The 23,802-nt window shown below is 45.6% G+C and overlaps 1 protein-coding gene across 1 annotated transcript; it reads left to right on the top strand.

Moving 5' to 3' along the window:
* Nucleotides 1–883: 883 nt before the first annotated feature.
* On the top strand, nucleotides 884–17,726 carry FAM240A (family with sequence similarity 240 member A). Its single transcript, XM_032297890.1, has 3 exons — nucleotides 884–966; nucleotides 8,686–8,831; nucleotides 17,022–17,726. Exons 2-3 carry the CDS (start codon nucleotides 8,689–8,691, stop codon nucleotides 17,110–17,112), a joined length of 234 nt encoding a protein of 77 aa, XP_032153781.1. The 5' UTR covers nucleotides 884–966; nucleotides 8,686–8,688; the 3' UTR covers nucleotides 17,113–17,726.
* Nucleotides 17,727–23,802: the final 6,076 nt, after the last annotated feature.

Below are 23,802 nucleotides of genomic sequence, written 5' to 3'. Positions count from 1 at the left end.
TAAAGAGGAAATGGGTACGTAAACTTACAGTAGAAATATTTAAATTTTACATTTGTATCCTATTCTGTCTGCTTATGTACGATATTTTTCAGCAGAAAAACACAAAACACAAAATGGGCATTTTTGTTGCCTTTAAATATATTTCAGTGAGATCAGTGTTGTCCTTAGTATCAACATTGCGACTGCAGTAACCTAAGTCAGAAGCAGGCTTATTGGTGGCAAAGCAGGGTGTGATGATGACCTGAACTGGATCTGTTTCCAGACAAGGGACCACCCCAGAAGTTTCACGCAAGAACACACCATGCTCTTAAAAGGCCTAAAGGGCATCTTCAACTAAGAAGTGAAAGTTTGGTTCACTTTTTGGTTTGATGCCTTTTACTGAAAAACAGTCACTATTCCTGCCCCCACTGGGGGGAGGACTGAGCATATTGTGAAATGTCACCGACCAGCTCTATCTTTGGATTAGCAGCTCCAAAGAACCACACGCCTCTCTAAGTCATCCTGTAAGGTGACCCCGAAGTGTGACTTGTCACCCCATCCCAGTTTCTTTAGCCCCTGAGCCGTGGAGGGCAGCCTGGCCTGATGCACCCAGGACTCATGTTCATAGATGATCCAGGGCATGTTCTAAACATTAGCTTTACTTCCAGCCAAGTCATGGCCTCTGTAGAACCTGCCAGAGCAGAAGCTGACCTGCCCCCGGGGTGGGTAGAGGGAGCAGGCGATGGGGACTGTTTTACGCTTTGTCCCTGGAATAAGATATCCATGATTCTGCTACTAATTTGGTGTGTATAACCTTGTCAGGGTAAGGCATTTCTGTAACTCCTCTGCTCTATATATAAAAGATTAAGACTCTGAGGTTTCAGGACCAGGTCTTGGCCTCTGAGAGCCCCAGAGCTGAGGAAACAGGAGTTACAATACTTGCCTTCCTTTACAACACATCAAGGCAGCAGCAGATTCATCTCAAAGGTAAAGGACATTGAATTCGACGTGGGTGGGAACCTGGTGGAGGTTCATCCCACTCTTCGGCGGGGAGGGAAGTGGATGCTCCTTGTAAGCCTGTGAACCTGTCTTTCTCAGTGGCTGGGATTCGCCTTTCCCTCTGAACCTCCTTGTGTACGCTTGGAAATGACTCACAAATCCTAATAGGGCTTTTCCATACCTAATTTATATAATTAAATGATGCAGTCAAAACAAGTTAAACTGTGAGAAAGCCAGAAATCAATGCCAGTGTTCTCTTAAGTAGGCTCTGAGAAAAACAGTACATATGGACGGTGAAATGCCAACACCACAAAGAAACGAACACCCTCAAGCAATGTCCAAAGAGAGATGCTCGACAGTGGGCTTCTCGGGAGACTCACTGAAGAGGCTATGCCTTAGCCTCAGCCTTCTGAGAGCTGCTTAAACTGTACTATGCACAGGAGTCATCTGGGGGTGAGATGAAAATGTGGGACTTGATTCCGATTTGGGGCTTGGTAAATTCTGCACTTGTACCAACTCCGTGGTGATGCTGGTGCCGCTGGTTCATGGGCTCACTGGAGTCTCAGTGACAGTAAATAATCCTTGAGACTTTTCCATGCCTGAATCTTACCAAATCAGCAGAGTCAAAACGCATTCTTACCAAAAGCATTTTCTGTTCTGTTTTTTTGTTTGTTTGTTTTTTCAGACGAAGTTTCGCTCTTGTTGCCCAGGCTGGAGTGCAATGGCATGATCTCAGCTCACCACAACCTCTGCTTCCTGGGTTCAAGTGATTCTCCTGCCTCAGCCTCCTGAGTAGTTGGGATTATAGGCATGTGCCACCACGCCCAGATAATTTTGTATTTTTAGTAGAGACAGAGTTTCTCCATGTTGGTCTGGCTGGTCTCGAACTCCCAACCTCAGGTGATCTGCCCGCCTCAGCCTCCCAAAGTGCTGGGAGTATAGCTGTGAGCCACCGCACCTGGCCTTTCTGTTCTGTTTTTAAAGTTTTTATTTTTAAATTAATACACAGTAAAAAATGATTCTTTTGTGTGTACTGAGTTCTATGAATCTTAACATACATACAGCTTCATGTACCACCACCATGAAGAATGCAGAACAATTCCATCGGGTCCCCCAGTTCCTTCATGCTATGCCTCTGTGGGCATACCCTCCCCGGCTTCTCATCACAGCCAGTCATGATAGTTTTGTCTTTTCAAGAAGACCATATAAATGGGATCACAGAAAATATATACCAACCAGCCAGGGCAACATGGCGAGACCGTCTCTACAAAAAATACAAAAATTAGCCAGGTGTGGTGGTGCACACCTATAATTCCAGCTACTCAGGGAGCTGAGATGGGAGGATCACCTGACCTGGAGGAGGTCAAGCCTGCAGTGAGCCATGATCATGCACCTGCACTCCAGAGTGGGCAGCAGAGTGAGACCTTGTCTAGGTTAAAAAAAAAAAAAAAGGGAAAGTAAGTAAAAAATATATACCCTTTTAAGATTGTCTTGTGCTACTGAGCACAATGCCTTTGAGATTCATCCAAGTCATTGCATGTATCAAATAGCTTGTTCCTTTTTACTGCTATACCATATTCCGTTGTATGAATGTTTGACATATTTTTATCCATTCACCCATTAAAGAACTATTAGTTGTTTATTTTTGGCAATCACCAACAGAGCTGTGTACAGGTGTGCAAGTTTTTGCTTGAACACAAGTTTACATTTCTCTAGTCTAAATACCTACAAGTGGAATTGCTGGGTCATACAGTAAGTGTATGTTTAACTTTATAAGACACTACAGCAGACCAGGTGTAGTGGCTCACGCCTATAATCCCAGCACTTTGGGAGGCCGAGGTGAGTGGATCACCTGAAGGTCAGGAGTTCGAGATCAGCCTGGCCAACCTGGCGAAACTCTCTCTCTACTAAAAATATAAACAATTAGCGGGGTGTGGTGTCGGGTGCGTGTAATCTCAGCTACTCAGGAGGCTGAGGCAGGATAATCACTTGAACCCAGGAGGCAGAGGTTGCAATGAGCCAAGATCACGCCATTGCAAGCCATTACTCTCCAGCCTGGGCAATAAAAGGGAAACTTCTTCTCAAAAAAAAAAAAAAAAAAAGAAAGAAAAAAAACACTGCCAAACTGTTCTTCACAATAATCCCTATACCATTCTGCAGTCCTGCCAGCAATGTGTGAGAGCTCCAATTCCCTTTCTCCCTAAAACCAGAGGACCTCTCAAAGCTCTTTCTATTCTTGTTCCCACTTCTGGGTTGCCTTGAGTCTTAACTGGGGACACCAGAGTAAAAATAGAAAATTTAATGCTGTTCAATGGTAATTAGAATTATGGGGATTTCCCCCCAGTGTACTTGCTGCTGTTTACTTTTCAGGGTCCTCAAACAGCTGCGCCATGCATTCTCTCCAGACTGCATTCTTTGGAGGGACAGGTTAGGGTGTGTTTCCTCCAGCTCACCAGGACCTGGAACCCTTCTGTTCTATTTGAAGCCCCAATCCTAAATAACAATGTAAAAGGTGGTTAAACATACTTTTGGAAATGTGAAAAATAATCGTGAAATACTTGCTTTCAGGAGGTGCTGGATAGGCAAAAAGTACATGAGCAGTGCACACAGTCAGCTGGTGTGCGCTGAACCACCCTAGCCAAGAGTCACAAGAATGCTCAGTGTAAGCCGAAAGCCTCTTTTAAAAAAGTAACTCTCAGATTTCTCAATCTGGGTTTAATACTCTGGGTAAATGAGACTTGGGAAATCAAATTGCTGGCACAGCGTTCAGGCTGGCAAGGGACAAATGTTCCTTTGTTCCCGTGGATTCACTGAACATGCGTTGGCTCCTGGGGCAGCACAGATGCCTCACAGGTGGTCAAGTGCGACACATTCGGTTTGACTGAATCAGTGTCTTCACATCCCTTCATACGGTTGTTCTCTGTAAGCGTTAATTAATTTGTTGATTTTGTGAAGTAACATTCCTAATGGGTATGGAGGTTATGGTTTGTCCAGGTTGGTGGTGATTGACTGGAAGCAGCAGTACGAATTCTCTCAAGCACCGGGTTGGATGGTGTTTTTCGCTGAGAGGATACAGAGGTATAGAGCTATTTACTTAACAAGAGCTTTCAACTATGGAGAGTCTCCTCATCATACTTCTACTAGGAAGAGCAGTTGTCCTCATTGCAGACACCAGGAAACCGAATCACAAATACTCACAGAAACACGTGTTATCTATGAAAGGGATAAACCAAATGACAAGATGCTAACAGAGTCTCCCAGTAGGTTAGAGCCAGGGAACTTGAACTTCTAGTCCAAAGACAGAAGAAGCTTTTCCCCTACCTTTACTGAGGAATAGTTTGTGTGTAGTGAAATTCACTCATTTAAAATGCAGAGTTTGGTAAGTTTTAGCAACTGTATACCATTATATAATCAACACTATAAACAAGACACAGGCTGGGTGCGGTGGGTGGCTCATACCTGTAATCCCAGCACTTTGGGAGGCCAAGGTGAGTGGATCACCTGAGGTCAGAAGTTTGAGACCAGCCTGGCCAACATGGTAAAACCCTGTCTCTACTAAAAATACAAAAATTAGCCGGGCATGGTGGCGACCAACTGTAATCCCAACTACTCAGGAGGCTGAAGCAGGAGAATCACTTGAACCCGAGAGGTGAAGGTTGCAGTGAGCCGAGATTATGCCCCTGAAATCCAGTCTGGGTGACAGAGCGAAACTCCATCTCAAAAAAAAAAAAAAAGTAGTAATAAACAAGACACAGAACATTTCCATGACCCCAAAAAGTGCCCATGTTCCTTTGCCCTCAGTCCCCTCCCCAACTCAACCTCAGCCAATCCCCGATCTGTTTCTGCAGGATTCTCACTACAGGCCTCTGCACAGGCCACTTCCTGCACCCTGGGTGCTCCTGCCCTTCCATCCTGCAAGGCCCTTCCTCTAGGAGGACCCCCAAACCCTCAGCCAGGTCAGGGTACCCTCCTTGTGCTTCCCATTTCAGTGCCTGTCACATGAGGTGCCAATGCCTATGAAAGCCTGTGTTCACGTCACTTCCTGTTATCTGAAGTCCCCTGTGGAGGGGCCCTGTCTTAGCCCACTGTCAGCCCTTTAGAGTGAAGAAGGATGGGGTATTAGATATCATTTTGTTTGTTAGTCTGTGACACTTGCCCTGTCACCCAGGCTGGAGTGCAGTAGAACAAACATGGTTCATTGTAGCCTTGACCTCCTGGGCTCAAGCAATCCTCCCACCTAAGCCTCCTGAGTAGCTGAGACGACAGGCACATACCACCACACCCAGTTAATTTTTTCCTTTTAATTTAGTAGAGACAGGACCTCTGCATGTTGCCCAACCTGGTCTCAAATTCCTGGGCTCAAGTGATCCTCCAGCCTCAGCCTCCCAAAGTGCTGGGATTACAGGCATGAGCCACTGCACCTGGCCTAGATATCTTTAATCCCCTCTTTCTGCCTTATTTTTATATTTTCCTAAAAGTGTATTTCTAAATTGTTAATTTTGTTTCCCTGAAGCTACAAAATCAGTGATAATAGCCATTACAGTTCTGCTTATAGTGAGAACAATGACTAAAACAAGCTAAGAAGACAAGGTAGTTTGTTTAAAAGCGAAATGCATTTTCTCTCAGAGATCTTACTTTTTTTCACCATTGTATCACCAGCATTTTCCAGCAAAACAGCTGGTTACTTTATAAAATAATATGATGCAGATGGAGGTAGAGATGAATGTCGCTCTTCAACCCAGAGGGAGCTCTACTATTTCTTGGAAAAACATGTATCTTCCATCTTACACAAGTGGGACACCTCCCAACAAGTGGGCATGGTGAGGTTCCTCTCCGACCCATCAGAAGTGAAGGAACCGAGGACAAACACTCTTACCAAATGCTCTTCTGGGCATGGCCCTACGTCGGATATGGTTCAACTTAAGAACTTCTACTGTCATCCAAGCTTTCCTAAATGGTGGCCAACAGACCAGGGATAAAGATAAATGAATCTGTCATTTACCCAAGAAGCCACACACTCAATATTGCATGAAAATAAAGATTCACACTTTTTCACGGTCATCAATGACATTCAATTAGCTCAGACTAATGATGTCCCTAGGCCAGACAACAGTCAGGAAAATCAGTGGGCCAGGACCAAGCTCATCAGTTATGTTTATTCGGAACTTTATAAATTGCAGAATACTTTCACATTTGGGGCTAAACTTGGCCTGCAGATAAATTTTCTTTCTTTTTTTTTTTTTTGAAACAGAGTTTCACTCTTATTGCCCAGGCTGGAGTGCAATGGCATGATCTCGGCTCACTGCAACCTCTGCCTCCTTGGTTCAAGCAATTCTCCTGCCTCAGCCTCCTAAGTTGCTGGCATTACAGGCATGTGCCACCATGCCCAACTAATTTTCTATCTTTAGTAGAGACTGGGTTTCTCCATGTTGGTCAGGCTGGTCTCAAACTCCCGACCTCAGGTGATCCACGCACCTAGGCCTCCCAAAGTGCTGAGATTATAGGCGTGAGCCACTGCGCCTGGCCCAGAGAAATTTTAAAGATGAGAAAAAGGAGGCCAGGAGAACCCATGCGACAAACAGACGGTATATCAAGGCAGCGGAAACACAGGTCTGGAGTGAACATCTGGCTTCAAACCCCTCTCTCCTTCCACCCAGCCCTCCTGTCCTGGTCTCTGTTTCTGAGAGCTTGGCCCAGACCTCTATGCTGAATTCCAGACTCCTGTGTCAGGCACCCTTCCAGTGCTTCCCCCTGGGGGTCAGCACCCAGGAAACTCAAACTCCATCCATCCAGCACAGCCTGAGCCCAGACCCCACAGCCCTCCTCCTCCGTTTCCCATGTGTGCACAGGTAGAGCCAGGACAGTCTCCACTGACAGCTGTTCTTCATTTTCCAGGCAGTTTCCTGTGAGTCAGTCCACTCTTCCTCATCCCTGCCCCTCCCACCCTGGTCACAGCATCTCTTTGGGCTCCCTCAGCAGCCCAGTCCTTCCTCCCCCTGAATCCACTGTCACCCCTCCAGTCTCCACCCCCAGAACATCTGGCAAAATGTCTATCTGGACCCACCATTGCCCCACTGAAAGCCCTTCTTGGGATAAGGTCCAGACCCTCTCTGGGGCATGCCAGGCCAGCTCCTCCAGGCTCCTACCTCCCCCATGCTCTTCTGCAGGGGTTCCCACCAGCAGACAGGAGCATCTGCAGTTCCTGCTTTTGAGGTTTCTGCTAGATCCACTCCGCTGGTCCGAAAGTTGAGCAGTTTCTGCATGTAAAGAGTGAGCATTTTGGGTGTCTGGCATGTATAATTCCACACACAAGAGCCCACATGTGTGCATGCATGCACACACACCTCAAAGCAGCTTGCTCTGGGGCGTCAGGCACTGGAACCATTTTCTATGATAAACTCCTTTAGTAAACGGCCTGGAAACTTTCAGAAGTCTGAAGCCTGTCACTCCTCAAATGTCTCACCTAAAAGATGAGGAAGGTCACGGCCATCTCATGCAGATGCTGTGATGACTAAATGGACCTAGACGCACAAAATGCCAGCTGCGTGCTCCCTGCTGCCAAAAGTTGAGAAATATCTTCTGCGAGGAGGAAGGAAGGGCAGAGGCGTTTGTCTGGTGTGGGTTTAAGAAAGGCCCGCACTCACATCTCACTGTGACGACCAGCCAGCCGCAAGCACTGAGGCCGCCACTGTCATCCTCCTGCAGAGATCCTGTGGCTGGCCAGGTCTCCCTCATGTCAATGGCAGGGCCAGGATGCCTGTGCCCTGCAGAGTCTCAGGGATCATGTTTTATGGGGGATCATGTTTTATGGGGGTTCATGTTTTATGGGGGTTCAGCTTCTTCTTTTTTTTTTTCTTAAAGCTTTAGGAGTACAAGTGGGTTTTGGTTAATGGACAAATTGTTTAGTGTTTAAGTCTGGACTTTTAGTGCACTGCCACCCAGATAGTGTACATGACACCCAATAAGTGATATTTTATCCCCACCTCCCTCCTCTGAGTCTCCAATGCCCATTATACCACTCTGTTTGCCTCTATACTCCTGTGGCTTAGCTCCCACTTATAAGTAAGAATATACAGTATTTGGTTTTCCATTCCTGAGTTACTTCACTTAGGATAAAGGCCTCCAGTTCCATCTGAGTTCCTGCAAAAGACATTATTTTGGACTTTGTTATGGCTGAGTAGTATTCCATTATACACACACACACACACACACACACACACACACACACACACGCACACATATATATCCCACACATTTTTTTTTTTTTTTTTTTTTCTTGATCCGCTTATCAGTTGATGGGCAGTTAGGTTAACTCCATATCTTTGCAACTGTGAATTGTGCTGTGATAAACATACATACGCAGGTGTCTCTTTTAATATAATGACTTCTTTTCCTTTGGGTATATACACAGTAGTTGGAATTGCTGGATCAAATGGTAGATTTACTCTTAGTTCTTTGAGAAATCTCCATACTGTTTTCCATAGAGGTTGTACTAATTCCCACCAACAGCATGTAAATGTTCTCTTTTCTCTGCATCTGCACCAATACCTTTTGGGTTTTTTTATTTTTAAAGTCAAACTGGAGTAAGGTGGATGGGAGTAAGATGGTATCTCATTATTGTTTTAATTTACATTTCCCTGGTGATGAGTGATGTTGAGCCTTGCGTCATATGTTTTTGGTTATTTGCATAGCTATTTTATTTTTTAGGGGATGAACCATCAGTATACCCGTCGGGAGGTCTTCTGCCGAAACACCTGCCATGATCTCAAGCGTTTCTGGGAAAGGGAAATTGGCAAACAGACTTACTACCGAGAATCGGAGGAGCATCGTCTGGGAAGAAGCGCACTGAGAAAGTATGTGGCTTGTTTGTCTACTTTTTCAAATTAATTCATTTTTAAAGTACATCTTATTATTTAGAACAGTTTTAGGTTCACAGCAAAATTGAGCAGAAGGTACAAAGAGTTCCCTGCCCGCCCCCCCACGCAATTGCCCCACTATCAACATCTGCACCAGTGGTGCCTTGTGACCGCTGATGAACTTTCACACAAGTCATTATCATCTTGTCTATTTGTTTTGTAAGAGCAAAATTGATTTCTCCAGAAGAATGCCAAATGGGCATCTTAGAAGGTGTAATTATTTTAATTTTCCATCCTTACAGTCCTAAAAACTTTCTCCTCTCTGTCACCATGTCACCTTCTAGCACATGAGGGTTACACTAAATGGGGTGGGGGTACCGGGGCAAACACGCGTCTGTGAAAAGCAATCAAACAAAGGAAACAGTGCCCAGTCCTCAGCGCCCGTTTGGGTGAAGACACAAGATGTCCTGCGTGGTTCCTGGAGGGGAAGACAGGGTTTTTCCGTGTGCATCCCTGTTTCAGCCCAGTGAGTCTGCCGAGCAGTGGCGTGCAGTGACTCCTGTGGGCAAATGAAGGTCACCTTGCTGTGGAAGCACTGCAGGCTCACTGCCCTCACACACACACTACAGAAAGCCATCACGGGCCGCAGGGAGAGACAGCCGTTTGGGGCTCTGTCTCCTGAAAGGGAACAGCTCAGCCAGCTGTCTGCTGAGGCCATGGCTTATGTGTGGTAAGGGAGTATGGGGCTGTGTGTGCTGTCCAGACAGTAGGGCCCATGACTCCATGGCTGCTGAACTGAGAGCATGCCTTAATTCACAGGTGGTAAACTCACTGCTGCCTTCCCAAGCCCCTCCTGAGCCCTAGAGGGGAGCCCAGCCTCCCACTTACAGAGACTGTTCAGCCTTATTCCCAGCCACCATCCTACCTGCTGAAGTGCAGTGTTAGGGTGTAGAAAGCTGACTTGGGTGGCCAGTCATTTCTGCAGTTCCTGCCATCATCTTCCCCCAGTCCTGTCCCATGGGTGGATTCCCTGGGGAGCAGGCAAAAGGCCTTAGGTGAAATGAAATTGGCCCAAGGAAGACGCAAAAACCAAAGACCCCAGGGAAGGCACAAGCCACGGAGCGAACAAAACAGCCTCTGAAGCAAATTGTGCAGTTTGTTAAAACATTACAAATATATGCATGCAGTATCTGTCTATGCGTATCACAAAACAATGCAAGGAGGTAAGCTCTCTGGCTGATGGGATGGCAGAAGACTTTAACTTATTTGTTCTCCTCCCCCTCTTCTCATCTGAAGCTGGGTAGCCTGGCTCCAGAGGCTCTGCTCTAATTAACACTCTATGTTGTCCCTTCACAAAATGGAAAAGAAAGTCCCAGATCATTGGGCTGCTAGAAGGCTTGACTATGGAAATGTGCCGACAATACGCAGCCTGGTGCCAAGCCCAAGGTCAGGGCTCAGGAATGTTCGTTCCCCTCCCTCTTCTGCACTCCCATTTAATAATCCAGGATCTAATATAGCAACAGCAGTATTCCAAAGGAAGACATCCCTTGGAGGAGGAAAGATGAAAACAAAATCGCAAGAGTGGGCGAGGGTGGGAACAAGCTCAGAACAGCAGTGAACAGTAGAGACTTCACGGCCGGTTGTCTGGGCTCACCCTTTTGGGTACCTGGGGCGAGCCACCAAATCTCCCTGGGTCTCAGTGTCTTCATCGTTATTTCCATCATAAAGAAACAGACAGTAAGAGAAGTAAGAGGGACGTTGGAGAGTCACTGCCCTTTGAGTGTGGGCAGAGGGAGCGCAGCCTTGATCCTTCTCTTTCATTAGCAGATGGAGCACCTGGGCTACTGTTGCGCACAGGGTGTGCACAACCTCCCCCATTTTGGAAGTGGTCAGGGAGCCGACACAGGCTGCCATCTCCCACCCGCCCACTGCAGGGTCTGAGCGTTTCTTTCTGCAGTCTTCTGGGGGTCCCAGCTTCAGAGCTGGTTCATTGGCCCTGGGACAGCTGCTGCTTGCTGAGCTGCTGTGCGGATGTGTTGGCATGCTGGAGTTGGCAGCCCACACTCTGAGGTCCAGCCCTCCAGGTAACTGGCATGGCACTCCCCAACCCCATCTATCAGGGAAAAGAGAGATGGGCAAAGGTGGCAGAATGGAGAAGGGCATCCTAGGCAGAAGAAATGCTATATGCAAACACCCTGAGGCAAGGGAACAGCTTGCCCTATTTGTGGAAAGGGGAAACCACCATTTTTATATTTTGCTTGCGTATTCTCCGAAGTCCCTGTTGCAGTGCTGAACATGTAATAGGTGCTCCAGGAAAGCATGCTTGACTGGATCCAAGAAAACAATGGTACTGGCTCTTGGATGGGTCTTTGCTGCCTGCTTACTTTGAGCCAGGACTCGCTCCCATTCCTGGCTTCCCTGCCAGGCTGATCTCCTTTGACCCCCACCCTCATCAATTCTCCTCCCTCAGTGGACCCCTCTTCCCATGCTAGCCCTCAGATCACCTTGTCCTTCAGCTTCTGGCTACTTTCTGTCCACCGGAGATGGAGGACTAGAGGCTAAGTCTGCCTATTTCTTCCCCACACCCTTCCTGCCCTGGGTCCTCTTTTCGAGCGGTGACTTCATCTCTCCTGGACTATGCAGCTCCTGCTGCAGGGCCCCTCTTCCATGGCTTCAGACTCCAAATACAAGTGAAAAGGAGCTGGTAGAAAGAAGCTATTGACATTTGGCAACACCTAATGAAAGCAAATTGGGTCTAATGATCATCAATATCTGCTAACATAAAAAAAAAAAAAAAAAAAAGCTACAACCAGACAGATTTGATGGCCAACCATCATATCACCTGTGATGCAGTTTTGTCAAAAAAAAGAAAGAAACTGGATTCAATCAAACTTCTAGTGCCAGCCACCAATTAACAGCATATACAGGAAACAGAGGAATGGGTGAGAGTCACACAGGAATACAGTCAGCAAAATTCAAACTGTGCATCCTCCCCAGAACAAACAATCTGGTTTCAAAAAAGAAAAACTGCAAAGGATTGGAAAGATGAGGGAGAATTTCCAGATTACAGGAAACCTAAAAAAAACCAACAAATAAGAATGAATGCACTTTATTAGGGTCCTAAGTCAACCAACCTAGCCATTCAACATTAAAAGACAATCCAAATTGTGAACCAGTGCAATATTTATTTGATATCAAGTACCACTGGTTAATTTTTTAAGTGTGATAACAGCAAGGTAGTTTCTTTTTAAAGGAGTTATATTTAAGGACAAAATAGTTAAATACAGTTATTTTGTTTAACATGCAGGAGAAGAGAGATGAGGGAAACCAGATCAGCCTTAAGTTGGGGAAGCTGGGGAGAGGCTACAGGGGAGTTATTTATTTCTAGTCTCTCCACTATCAAGGTTATTTTTTTAAAAAAATGTTATCTTGGCGGGCACAGTGCCTCATGCCTATAATCTCAGCACTTTGGAAGGCTGAGGCGGGCAAACCATGAGGTCAGGAGTTCAAGACCAGCCTGGCCAATATGGTGAAACCCCATTTCCACTAAAAATATAAAAAATTAGCGAGGTGCGGTGGCACACATCTGTTGTCCTAGTTACTCGGGAGGCTGAGGCAGGAGAATTGCTTGAACCCGGAAGGCAGAGTGTGCAGTGAGCCGAGGTTGTGCCACTGCACTCCAGCCTGGTCGACAGAGTGAGACTGTTAAAAAAAAAAAAAAGTTATCTTGAAATAAAAAAGAGTGCAAGTTCCCTTTCACTTCCTCCTCACCACCTCTTCACAATCCAAGTAGTTCCATTAATTTTTCTCTGTATGTATTTTGAGGCAATTTTATTAGGTGCATGCATGTTTAGATATTACATTTAGAAATGTAATATCTTCATGGTGAGGTGAACCTTTTTATCCTTAGGCAGTGATTTTATCCCTGATGACTTTTTGTTTGAAGGTCTTTTTATCAACAGACTTCATAACTATATTAACAGGCTTTATATTAAGTCTGTTAATATAGCCAAACCAACCTTGTTTAGCATCTGCCTTACATATCTTTTTTCCGTCTTCTTATTTTCAACTTATCTCTGTTCTTATAATTTAGATGTGTCTTTTTTAAACAGCACATAGTTGCCTGGGCACAGTAGCTTATGCCTGTAATCCCAGCACTCTGGGAAGCCAAGGCAGGTGGAACACTTTAGCTTGAGACCAGGCTGAGCAATATGGCAAAGCTCTGTCCCTATAAAAAATACAAAAATTGTCCAGGCATGGTGGCATGAGCCTATAGTCCCAGCTACTGGAGGCGAAGTGGGGATGGGGCTGAAATAGGAGGATCATTTGAGCCTCAGGAGGTTGAGGCTGCAGTGAGCCGTGATCGTGCCACTGCACTCCAGCCTGGGCACCAGAGATGCTGCCTTCTCAAAAAAAAAAAAAAAGTACATAGTTGGATTGGATGTTTTTCTAACCTGGCATATTTTAGTAATTAATTGGTGAGTTTAGTCCTTTTACATTTATTGTAACTGACTTGTTTCTACCATCTTAGTTACTTAGAGTGCTTTATGATTTCCCTTTTTCTGTATTCCTTTTTATTTTTTTCTTACTCTTTGAATTGATATATTCATGTCTCCTTAATAGATAAGAACCATTTTACTAGTTTCTTCTCTCATCTTTATCATCGTCTTTGTTTCATTTTCTTTGGGTTTATTCTTTTGCAGAGATATTTTCAATTTTGATCAAGTCTAGTTTATGAGAAAAATTTGTTTTATAGATTTTGATTTTATTGTATCTAAGAAATCTTTGCCTATCCCAAAGTCACAAAGATTGTCTTCTGTTTTATTTCTAGAAGTCTTATGAATTTAAGTTTTGCATTTAGGTTAATAACTTATTTTGACTTAATTTTTAATATAATGTGAGGTACACTCTGCAGTTCACTTTTTTTGCATATCCAGTGGTTCCAACACCATTTGTTGAAAAGATTATCCTTTCTCCACTACATTGTCTTTGCACTTTTGTTGAAAATTAATAACGTCATATTTGTGTAGGAATGTTTTTGGACCTTTTCTGTCCCATTGATCTATTTGTCCACTGGCACCAATGCCACACTGTTTTGATTACTTAGATTTGTAATAATTCTTGAAGTCAGGTGGTGTAAGTCTTCCAACTTTTTCTTCTTTTTTGATATTGTTTTAGTTTTCCTAGGTCCTCTGAATTTTTGTATGAATTTTGGAATCAACTTGTCAATTTCTGTTATGTAAAACAGCCTGCTGGTTTTATTGGGATGGAATAGAATCTATAGGTCAATTTAGGGAGAAATGACATCCTAATAATATTTAGAGTATCTGACATATGAGCACAATATATATCTCCCTTTATTTAGGCCAGTTTTAATATCTCTCAATAATGGTTTGCAGTTTTCAGCACATGGATCATATATATTTTTTGTCAGATTTACCTCTATTTTATGTTTTTGATGTTATAATTGATTTTTTAAAATTTCAATTTATGGTTGTTTCTTTGATTTATGGGTTATTTAGAATTTGTTATTTAGTTTCAAAATATTTAGGGGATTTTCCAGATATCTTTCTGTTATCCGTCTAATTTAATTATTGCAGACAGAGAACATATTGAACTCTTTTAAATTTATTGAGACTTGTTTTATAGCCCAGAATATTTTTTCTATGTTGGTAAATATTCCACGTATGTTTGAAAAGAATGTGTGTTCTGCTGTTGCTGGGAAGAGTGTTCTATAAATATTGATCATATCAAGTTGATTGTTAGTGTTTTCAAGTGTTTTATATCATCAGTTTCTTATATACTTGTTTTATTAATTATTGAAAGATGGGTATTGAAATCTCTGCTATAATTACAGATGTGTCTGTTTTTCCTTGCAGTTCTATCACATTTTGCTTCACATATTTTGAAGCTCTGTTATTAGGCATATAAATGTTTCAGATTATTATATCATCTTGATGAATTGACCCTCTTATTACAAAATGACCCTCTCTTTCTTTGGTAATACTTTTTGCTATGAAATCTACTTTGTCTGATATTAATATAATCACAGCAGCCTTCCTTGATTAGGTTTAGCATGGAATACTTCTTCATCCTTTTACTTTTAACCTATTTTGTCTTCATATTTAAAGTGGATTTCTTATAAGCAGCATATATTTGGATATTGTCTTTTAAAAATACAATCTGACAGTCTTTGCATTTTTATTGCATTGCTTATGCCATTAACATTAATTGGTATGATTTGTTTTAAATCTACCATCTGCTATGTGTCCTCTATATCTCTCATCTGTTGTTTATTCCCTTTTTCTCTTTTTCTGCCCTGTTTTGGATCAAGTGAGTATTTTTTATGATTCCATGTTATCTCTTTTGTTGGCTTTTTAGGTATTGCTCTTTGTGTTTAGTGGTTGCTTTGGGATGTAGAGTACACATCCTTAACTTACCACAGCCTACCTTCAGGTGTTATTTTATCACTTTTTGTGTAGCGTAAGAACCTTACAATGATATATTCTCATTTCTCTCCTCTTGACCTTTATGCTATTGTACAAAGTATAACTTTACTTCTACATATGCTATAAACCCACAGTACATCATTAATGTTTTCACTTTCAATGGTGGACTTTTTTTTTTTTTTTTTTTTGAGACAGAGTCTCCCTCTGTCGCCCAGGCTGGAGTGCAGTAGCACCATCTTGGCTTACTGCAACCTCCACCTCCAGGGTTCTAGCGATTCTCCTGCCACAGCCTCCTGAGTAGCTGGGACTGCAGGCGCCCACCACCACACCCGGCTAATTTTTGTATTTTTGGTAGAGACAGGGTTTCACCATATTGCCCAGGCTGGTCTTGAATTCTTGGCCTTGCGGTCCACCCACCTCAGCCTCCCAAAGTGCTGGGATTACAGGCGTGAGCCACCGCACCCAGTCATGGTGGACTACTTCTAAAGAGATTTAAGTATTTAAAAGAATATTAATATATACCCACATTGTTGCTTTTCAGATGCTCTTCATTCCATGTGTACATCCAGATTTCCATCTTGTGTCACTTTCCTTCTGTTTGAAGCAATTCCTTTAATATGTTATGCAGTGACAGTCTGCTGGTGATTTCTTTCAGTTTGTATACATCTAAAAATATTTTTATTTCGCCTCTGCTATTGAAAGATAGCTTTGCCATGTAAAGAAGTCTAGACTGACAGCTTTACTCTCCCTAACTTTAAAGATACTTTCTTTTTTTTTTTTTTTTTTTTTTTTTTTTGAGACGGAGTTTCACTCTTGTTACCCAGGCTGGAGTGCAATGGCGTGATCTCGGCTCACCGCAACCTCCGCCTCCTGGGTTCAGGCAATTCTCCTGCCTCAGCCTCCTGAGTAGCTGGGATTACAGGCGCGCGCCACCATGCCCAGCTGATTTTTTGCATTTTTAGTAGAGACGGGGTTTCACCATGTTGACCAGGATGGTCTCGATCTCTTGACCTCGTGATCCACCCGCCTCGGCCTCCCAAAGTGCTGGGATTACAGGCTTGAGCCACCGCGCCCGGCAATTTTTGTATTTTTAGTAGAGATGAGGCTTCACCATATTGACCAGGATGGTCTCGACCTCTTGACCTCGTGATCTGCCCACCTCAGCCTCCTACAGTGCTGGGATTATAGGTGTTCGACATCACACTCAGCCTAAGATTAAGTAATTTTAACAAAAATGAGAGCCTGTTTACTCTCATAAATATGAATAAATTTTATATATATATATATTATATATATATAAACGTGCATGTCCTTTTTTTTTTTTTTTTGAGACGGAGTTTCGCTCGTTACCCAGGCTGGAGTGCAATGGCACGATCTCGGCTCACCTCAACCCCGCCTCCTGGGTTCAAGCAATTCTCCTGCCTCAACCTCCCGAGTAGCTGGGACTACAGGCATGTGCCACCACGCCCAGCTAATTTTTGTATGTTTTTTAGTAGACACGGGGTTTCACCATGTTGACCAGGATGGTCTCGATCTCTTGACCTCGTGATCCACCCGCCTCGGCCTCCCAAAGTGCTGGGATTTTAGGCGTGAGCCACCGCTCCCGGCCTGCATGCCTTTTAAAACCTGAACACATACACACAATTTCAGGGGTTGGGAGAAGAGGAAGAAAGCTCTCCCGAACCAACAGCCATGGATATGAATGCTCCATCTCTGTGTGTTTGGTTTCTATTTTCAGGCTCAGAGAAGAATGGAAGCAGAAGCTGGACACAAAGCTGAGGCTGCGGAACAATCCAGAGGATGCGGAAAAGCGAACAAACGTTGGCTGAGAGCTTGCAGCTTCATTGACACAAGAAGACGCAAAACGCTGAGGTCACTTTGCTAGAAGTCAATGCAAATCCCTGGGTCCCTCTGCTATACCCGTCAGATCTCACACTATTGTTTCCCTACCTGGGAGAGGATTTGCTCATAAACCCTTTCCCAGAGCTTATGGCAGTTATTGGCCAAGTCAATCCTCTGTGCATGGGCGCCGGGTTATTATCTCAAATGTCTCTAAAGATAGCTTATTTAACAGCAAAGTTCTGTGCAGCATTCCTTATTTCTACACAATTGTCTTCTAATTTTGAAATCCAAATATTTTCAACTCTAAACACACCAAGGGGAATCCTCGACCTTCAAGGTCAAACTTTAAACACTGCACAGTGGTATTGCCCCGCCGTTTCACCTGGAAACAGTTTTATGTAATTCTCGTTTTCCTTTTAAGACAAGAGAAATGCACCTATCCACAGGAATTAAAAAAAAAATTGTGAATAGTCAAAGTACAGTTTGAAAATAAATTGATCTAATTTTTTTCTTCATATAAATGTAATTGGCTTCTTCAAAAATACATTTGCTAAGGCTAATATCAGGATAATTTTAATAAAACTTGGTCGTCCTGCCATCACTATGCACATGCCTTTGTTTTATGGCTTTATTTTAGATCTCTTCATGTTTGCACTGCTTGGCTCTCTGCTAACCCAGTCAAAGCACATCTGGCCACTCCACAGTGTTCACCACGGATTCTGGATGTTGAAATGGTACAGTCACTCGCTTGCCATCTCTCAAGTTCAGAAGCACCAGGGCTGGATGCTTCTGAGAGTGCAAACTGTAACTGGGCCCAAGGCAATTACCTTAACCAAGGAAAGGGAGAAGAGATGCAATGATGTAAAGTCCTGGGTACCTGCTGGCTGTAAGCAGCACCTGCCAGGCCTTGTGTACTACACACAGAGGCAACACTTATGGCAGACACACCTGACAGCAACAAGTTAAGCAAATACACTAGGAATGACCTTATTATCCCAATTGATAATTATCTAAGAAAAATGTGTGTTCGGAATCCAGACTAGCTAAGGAACCTGGGAGTGGCCAACCTGGAGTTTCATGCGGTAACCGTGACGGACATCTGAACCCCCAGCCATCCTTTGGAACACAGTTGTACAGGGGATCAAAGCCTTCTGCTTTGGGTTAGATGGCGGTTGCTAAGTGGAGGGTGCTAACTGAAAACGCTGTATAAGCCGCATGCTTTTTACAGAGAGTAGTGGTTCTTTTGCCCAGCCTGCTGCCACTGGACCATCCCTGAATGTAAGTTCCCCCAATAAACCGTACAGCTCACTCGCTGTCTCTGAGTGTCTTCTTTGTCTTCTCAGACGTGGTACCATTCCACTGGAGTCAATAGGAGTCTGGCTTGACATAACATTATCAGGAGATGCAGTCAGGCTGGCCAATTCTGCCAGTGGTGAGTGTGGTGTTCCAGTCTTCTAAATGCCCTAATACAGCATTAAGCGCTTCCATCCACATCCCCAGGGAACCCATTAGGCTTCCTCAGGGCAATAACAATCTCCAGGAGGAAAGCAGGGCTGGAGGAGTATTTCCCCAGGTTCCACACTTAATATGATTCAAGGAACAGGGCTCAGGGCCCTCTCTCCCTCTACGGTCTCTTATTCAATCTTGGATTCAATTCAACAAATAAATTACAAATTAGAGCTGGGGAAATTTGAGAATGTTTAGATGGAGAAGGAATTTTTGTTGGGTGTAGGAGGAACGTAGAAATTAAACAGAGGTCGAAGAAAAGTCGTGGCTTGCGGGGCTGAGAGGCTCTCAGAAGCAAAGGCCTGCCATGGCAAACTGCAAATGCTATCATTGGGATCGAAATGCAGTAGAGTGAGGTGGGAAATATGGGTGAAGATTTCTTGTGCATTTACCCCTCACCACAAGCCAGACACTATGCTAAACAACTGGAATCCGGCAGAAAAAAACAGAGATGCTAGCTCTGGAAGCTGCAGTCTAGGGAAGAAGCTGCTGGGAGACACAGCAGGCCATGGTGCCCACGCCCTGTGGGGACACACTCTGCCCTAGGGAAGATCATATACACATGATCCAGGAGCAGTGAGAATACAGGGCTGGCAGGTCCTGGGTACCTTGAGGAAATACATTCAGCAAAGTTACAGTGGGAGTGTGGAGACGGCGCAGCACGCAGGGCCTTACTGGCTGATGGATTTGAGTTTTGCCTAAGGGCACAGGGAGCCCCTGAAGGGTATTAGCAAGGAGATTGCTGGAGCATTGCCCAGCTACAGGAGGCGAGAGGACACAGGTGGGAAGCCAGCCACCAGCTCCTGCAGATGGCTCTGGAGAGCCCTTGGTGCCCTGGAGGGAGGGATCAGGAAGGTAAGGGGTAGACAAGGAGGAGGACCATCTTGGAGTGAAGTGCACAGCTCCCTGAGGGATGGGGTGCAGAGGGAGGAGGGTGTCACGGGGTTAGAAGTGGCAGAGGTTCTTGGAGGCTGTGAAAAGGGAGGAATTGTGAAGGAAAATTATGATGAGGGAATAGAGGCAAGTCAGAAGCATGTTGAGTGAGAGGGCCCTGGAGACATGCAAATAGGGATGGGCCAAGGAGCATGGAGGAAAATTCTATTCCCAGGTCACTGCCCAGAACTCTAGAACACTACGTCCTCAGGGCACTGCCTAGATAGTACAGAAGTGGGTATCTCAGGGCCTGACTGACCTTCTAAATGGAGGATAGAGACCTGGCAGAAATCTCGGCTGCTTCCATGCCACTATCCAGGGCAAATATATGAATCCATCAGAGTCAGCCTCAGAGACAGTGACAAACCCATGACCAAGGAGGTAGTGAACAGAAGAGGTTTTGGATTTGGAAAGCCGGTTTTCTTGGGAAAAATTTTATTATATGTATGCTGACAGGTGAAACAGTTTATGGCCATTCTTGCTCTGAGTATTAAAAAGGGTATCCTGCTTTTTGAAACACCCCAGCATCGCTGACTTCTCAGAGCTCCGTATCTGCCCCAATGCCCGAATCTGTATTGAACAGATTTTTATTGATTGGTATGTTTTGGTTGCAAATGTTTTAGGTGCTTTTCTGTAAAGCACACAAATACAAATAGAATGAAATTACTTGATTAGGACTGATACATAAAGTGAAAGTTTCATACTCACTGATATGGATGAAACTCGCCATTTTTAAAGTTCCAGTGACTCTGTTCTAGGAAAGCATGTTTCTGTGGAACCTGGTAGATGCATAACATAGGATTGGTTTGTTCACAGTCTCAGAATAGCCTTGGAGGATGACTCAGGCCTTGACACATTGCTCTCAGGCTGCTCTGCACCGCTGGCTCGGTGACCTCCCAGAGCTCTGAATACTAGTTGCTGGTCCTTGGAAACCTTGGCTCCCCACAGATGAGCAGACACCACTTCCTTTTCTCTAATCTATGGAAGGGTCACCACCTAGTGGGTATGGAAGCCAGCTTGGAGAGAACCTGAGAGACGCAATGGGAGCAGCTGTGACAGGAAGTTTGCAACTGTACAGTCACAGTTCCTGTGAGGCCAGGAAGACCTGGGACCCCCTTGGGCGTCTCAGAGGCTGAGTATGAGGGCGGAAGTCTCGACTGCCTTGGCAGCGGAACAGCCGTGGGGACAGGAACGACACTCATATGTTACGAGACACAAAATTATCTGTTGGGTGCATGAATGGAGGGTTTGCTTGTAGCACAAGCACATAGGCTTAGAAGAAGCTCTTAAATAACTCCATTCAAAGCAGGGCTGAGCAGACTGAATAGAACAGCTCGAGGCTTATTCCCTCCCGCATTTAGCAGGGGGCTGGCTTAGCTTTCTGAATTGGTCAACACACAGCACAGGGAGACTAGCTGCTAAGCTTCAGAGGCTTCTCTCCTCACAAGGCCACTTCCTGAGCAGGAAGCTTCCAGTGTTTCACAATTGTCCAAACGTTTCCATTTGGCCTATAGGGAGAAGGGCTTTTCAGGCATGGTGCTTCTGGAACCTTTCCACCCCGCACCCAGCACATCTGTGCCAGCCCAAGCCCAAGTCCGGGCTGAGCTCTGCTGCGTCTCTGCCTGCAATTTCCCCGCAACAAACATAGTTCTGCTTTCTATGGAGCGGTGGCTTTCGTGGTGGGTGTCCCATGACCCCGTTCTCAACAGCAGCTTCATTCAGGCCGCTCCAGACCCAGAAGGCTGTCTTGGAGGACAGCTCCCAAGTCTCCACGGAGCTTGAGGCAAGAAGAGGGAAAGACACAGAAAAGGCAGAGAACAAAACTGAGGAAAGTGACACCCTCAGAGGGAGAGAGAATACAGCTTTCTGGAAAGACTCTTGCACGGGGTTTAGAAAAAATCATTCTTGATCATGGCTGTTTCTGCCAGGGGCCAGTCAAATAAAAAACAAAAAAGCAAAAAAAAAAAAAAAAAACACAGGGGGGGGGGGAGGGGAGGAGGAGGGGCTGAAGAGGAGGATGGGGGGAAGAGGAGGGGGAGGATGGGGGGAAGAGGAGGGGGAGGAGGAGGGGGGAAGGGGAGGAGGAGGGGGGAAGGGGAGGAGGATGATGAGGGGGGGAAGAGGAGGAAGAGGGAAATGGAGGAGGAGAAAGAGGAAGAAGAGGAGGGGAGCAGACGAAGAAAGAGGGAGAAGAGAGAAGGAAGGGAGGAGGAGGGGAAGAGGCCGGGCGGCAGAGTCGCTGTGGCATGGATCCGGTTACTAAGGTACTGAGACACCAAACAGGGACCCGCAGGCAACCTAGGGCTCCTCAGCACCAAGTTGCTGCTCAAATCCCTAGCACCGCAGGGACGAAGCAGAGCCGCCTGGTGGGAAACGCAGCCGCACGGAGAGGTACACTCGCCAAGCTCCGGGCCTGCGGAGGGAGGCGGTGCGCGCGGCGCTGAAACCCAGCGAGGCGCCGCCTGAGGCGGAGGTGCGAAGCGCCCTGGCTGGGCCTCCCTCCGGCGCCTCCCGGTGGCCGCAAGCGGGTCGGCGGCAGGTGCTGCGCAGTCAGCGGGACCCCGCGATGCCAAGGAGAATGATGGGCATAAGGACTGCTCTCCATTTGCTGTGAGATGTCGGGACAGACCTTTCTTTCCGAGTTTCCCTTCTGAGATGGAGAGCGGACTTGAGGGGTTTGTCCAGATCTGAATTTCTGTGAAACAAGCACGAACTCTATCAGGAGACGTTGTGGCTGAACCACACGTGGTCATGGGCCTGGTCCTCGGCAGGGCGCAGTGGCTCACGCCTGTAATCCCAGCAGTTTGGGAGGCCGAGGCGGATGGATCACCTGAAATCAGAAGTTCAAAACCAGCCTGGCCAACATGGTGAAACGTCATCTCTATTCAAAACATAAAAATTAGCCGGGCGTGGTGGTGTGCACCTGTCATCCCAGCTACTCAGGAGGCTGAGGCAGGAGAATCGCTTGAACCTGGCAGGCAGAGGTTGCAGTGAGCAGAGATGTCGCCACTGCACTCCAGACTGGGCGGCAGAGCAAGACTCCATCTCAAAAAAAAAAAAAAAGAAGAATGAGGTCATTCACCCGGGAGGAGTTAAAAAGTCTGTTCCCACCACAGAAGTGGCTCTAAATCCAGGCAGAGTCTGGGAATGACAGATCAGAGGTGTGATATGTCAACAGGCATCCTGTTTCCTGATGACAGGTACTGCATTCCACACTGCGTCCTGCACCCCGCACAGGGATGTGGCCTGACTGTTCTGGATGTGTGGCTCCTGAGACAATGGTCGTGCTGCAGGTCCTTCCAGCGGAGATTTCTGGGGAAAAGGTATTTAGGGTATGAGGTGAACCCATGGGAAAGGCAGTCATCTGACTTGTTTTCAAAATACACTTATGAAGCACTAGCAAGTCTGAGATTGCACCCTGCTTACAAGCTAACACGCTAGCCTACCATCATTTCGTGGGTACAGTAGGAGGCATGAGACTCCTGGATTAGGGACAGGACGGCTTGGCACTGACAGCAATAGCAGTGGTCAAGGTATCAGCACCTTCACCTGCTCCTCAAATCTCAGTTCCCACAGAAAACATGAGGAGGACAGGTGAAGAGCCCTGAGGTTAGGAAGCTCAAATTTTGAGTAGTGAATAGTAAGCTTGCCTGACCTTTGCCCTGGTGGAAAACACTATCCCTACCTTCGAATTCTGTAAGCAAACCTGCCCTCCCCCCTTCCCCCGTATTGAGATTCTATACCTGTCAAGGCTGCTTATCATACAAACATCCTTGGACCGGTAGCCTGGAGCACAGGCAGCCAGTGCTTCTGCTCAGAAGATGTGTGGAAATTCTAGAGACCCAGGAAAAATGCCTCCCCACAGTATCCACCCCTTTTTTTTCTTTTCTTTTCTTTTCTTTTTTTTTTTTTTTTTTTTTTTTTTGAGACACAGCTCGCTCTGTCACCCAGGCTGGAGTGCAGAGGCATGATCTCAGCTCACTATGACCTCCACCTCCCTGATTCAAGCAATTCTCCTGCCTCAGCCTCCCAAGTAGTAGCTGGGATTATAGGTGCACACCACCATGCCCGCCTAATTTTTTTGTATTTTCAGTAGAGACAGGGTTTCATCATGTTGGCCAGATTAGTTTCGAACTCCTGACCTCAGGCAATCTGCCCACCTCGGCCTCCCAAAGGGCTGGGATGAGCCACCATGCCCGGTCTCCACCCCTTATTTCTATACTGTCTTGGCTTCTGGT

The sequence above is a fragment of the Sapajus apella genome, unplaced genomic scaffold, assembly GCF_009761245.1.
Source record: "Sapajus apella isolate SASKATOON/1434 unplaced genomic scaffold, GSC_monkey_1.0 scaffold38, whole genome shotgun sequence".
NCBI lineage: Eukaryota > Metazoa > Chordata > Mammalia > Primates > Cebidae > Sapajus > Sapajus apella.
Note: the sequence above shows the minus strand (reverse complement) of the source record. Positions and strands in the feature narration are given on the sequence as shown.

Excerpts from the sequence above, each read along its gene's own strand:
- FAM240A (XM_032297890.1), top strand. The coding sequence starts at position 8,689 with ATGAACCATCAGTATACCCGTCGGGAGGTCTTCTGCCGAAACACCTGC. Across the intron at positions 8,832-17,021 it reads GGAAGAAGCGCACTGAGAAA|GCTCAGAGAAGAATGGAAGC; the intron begins GTATGTGGCTTG and ends TTCTATTTTCAG.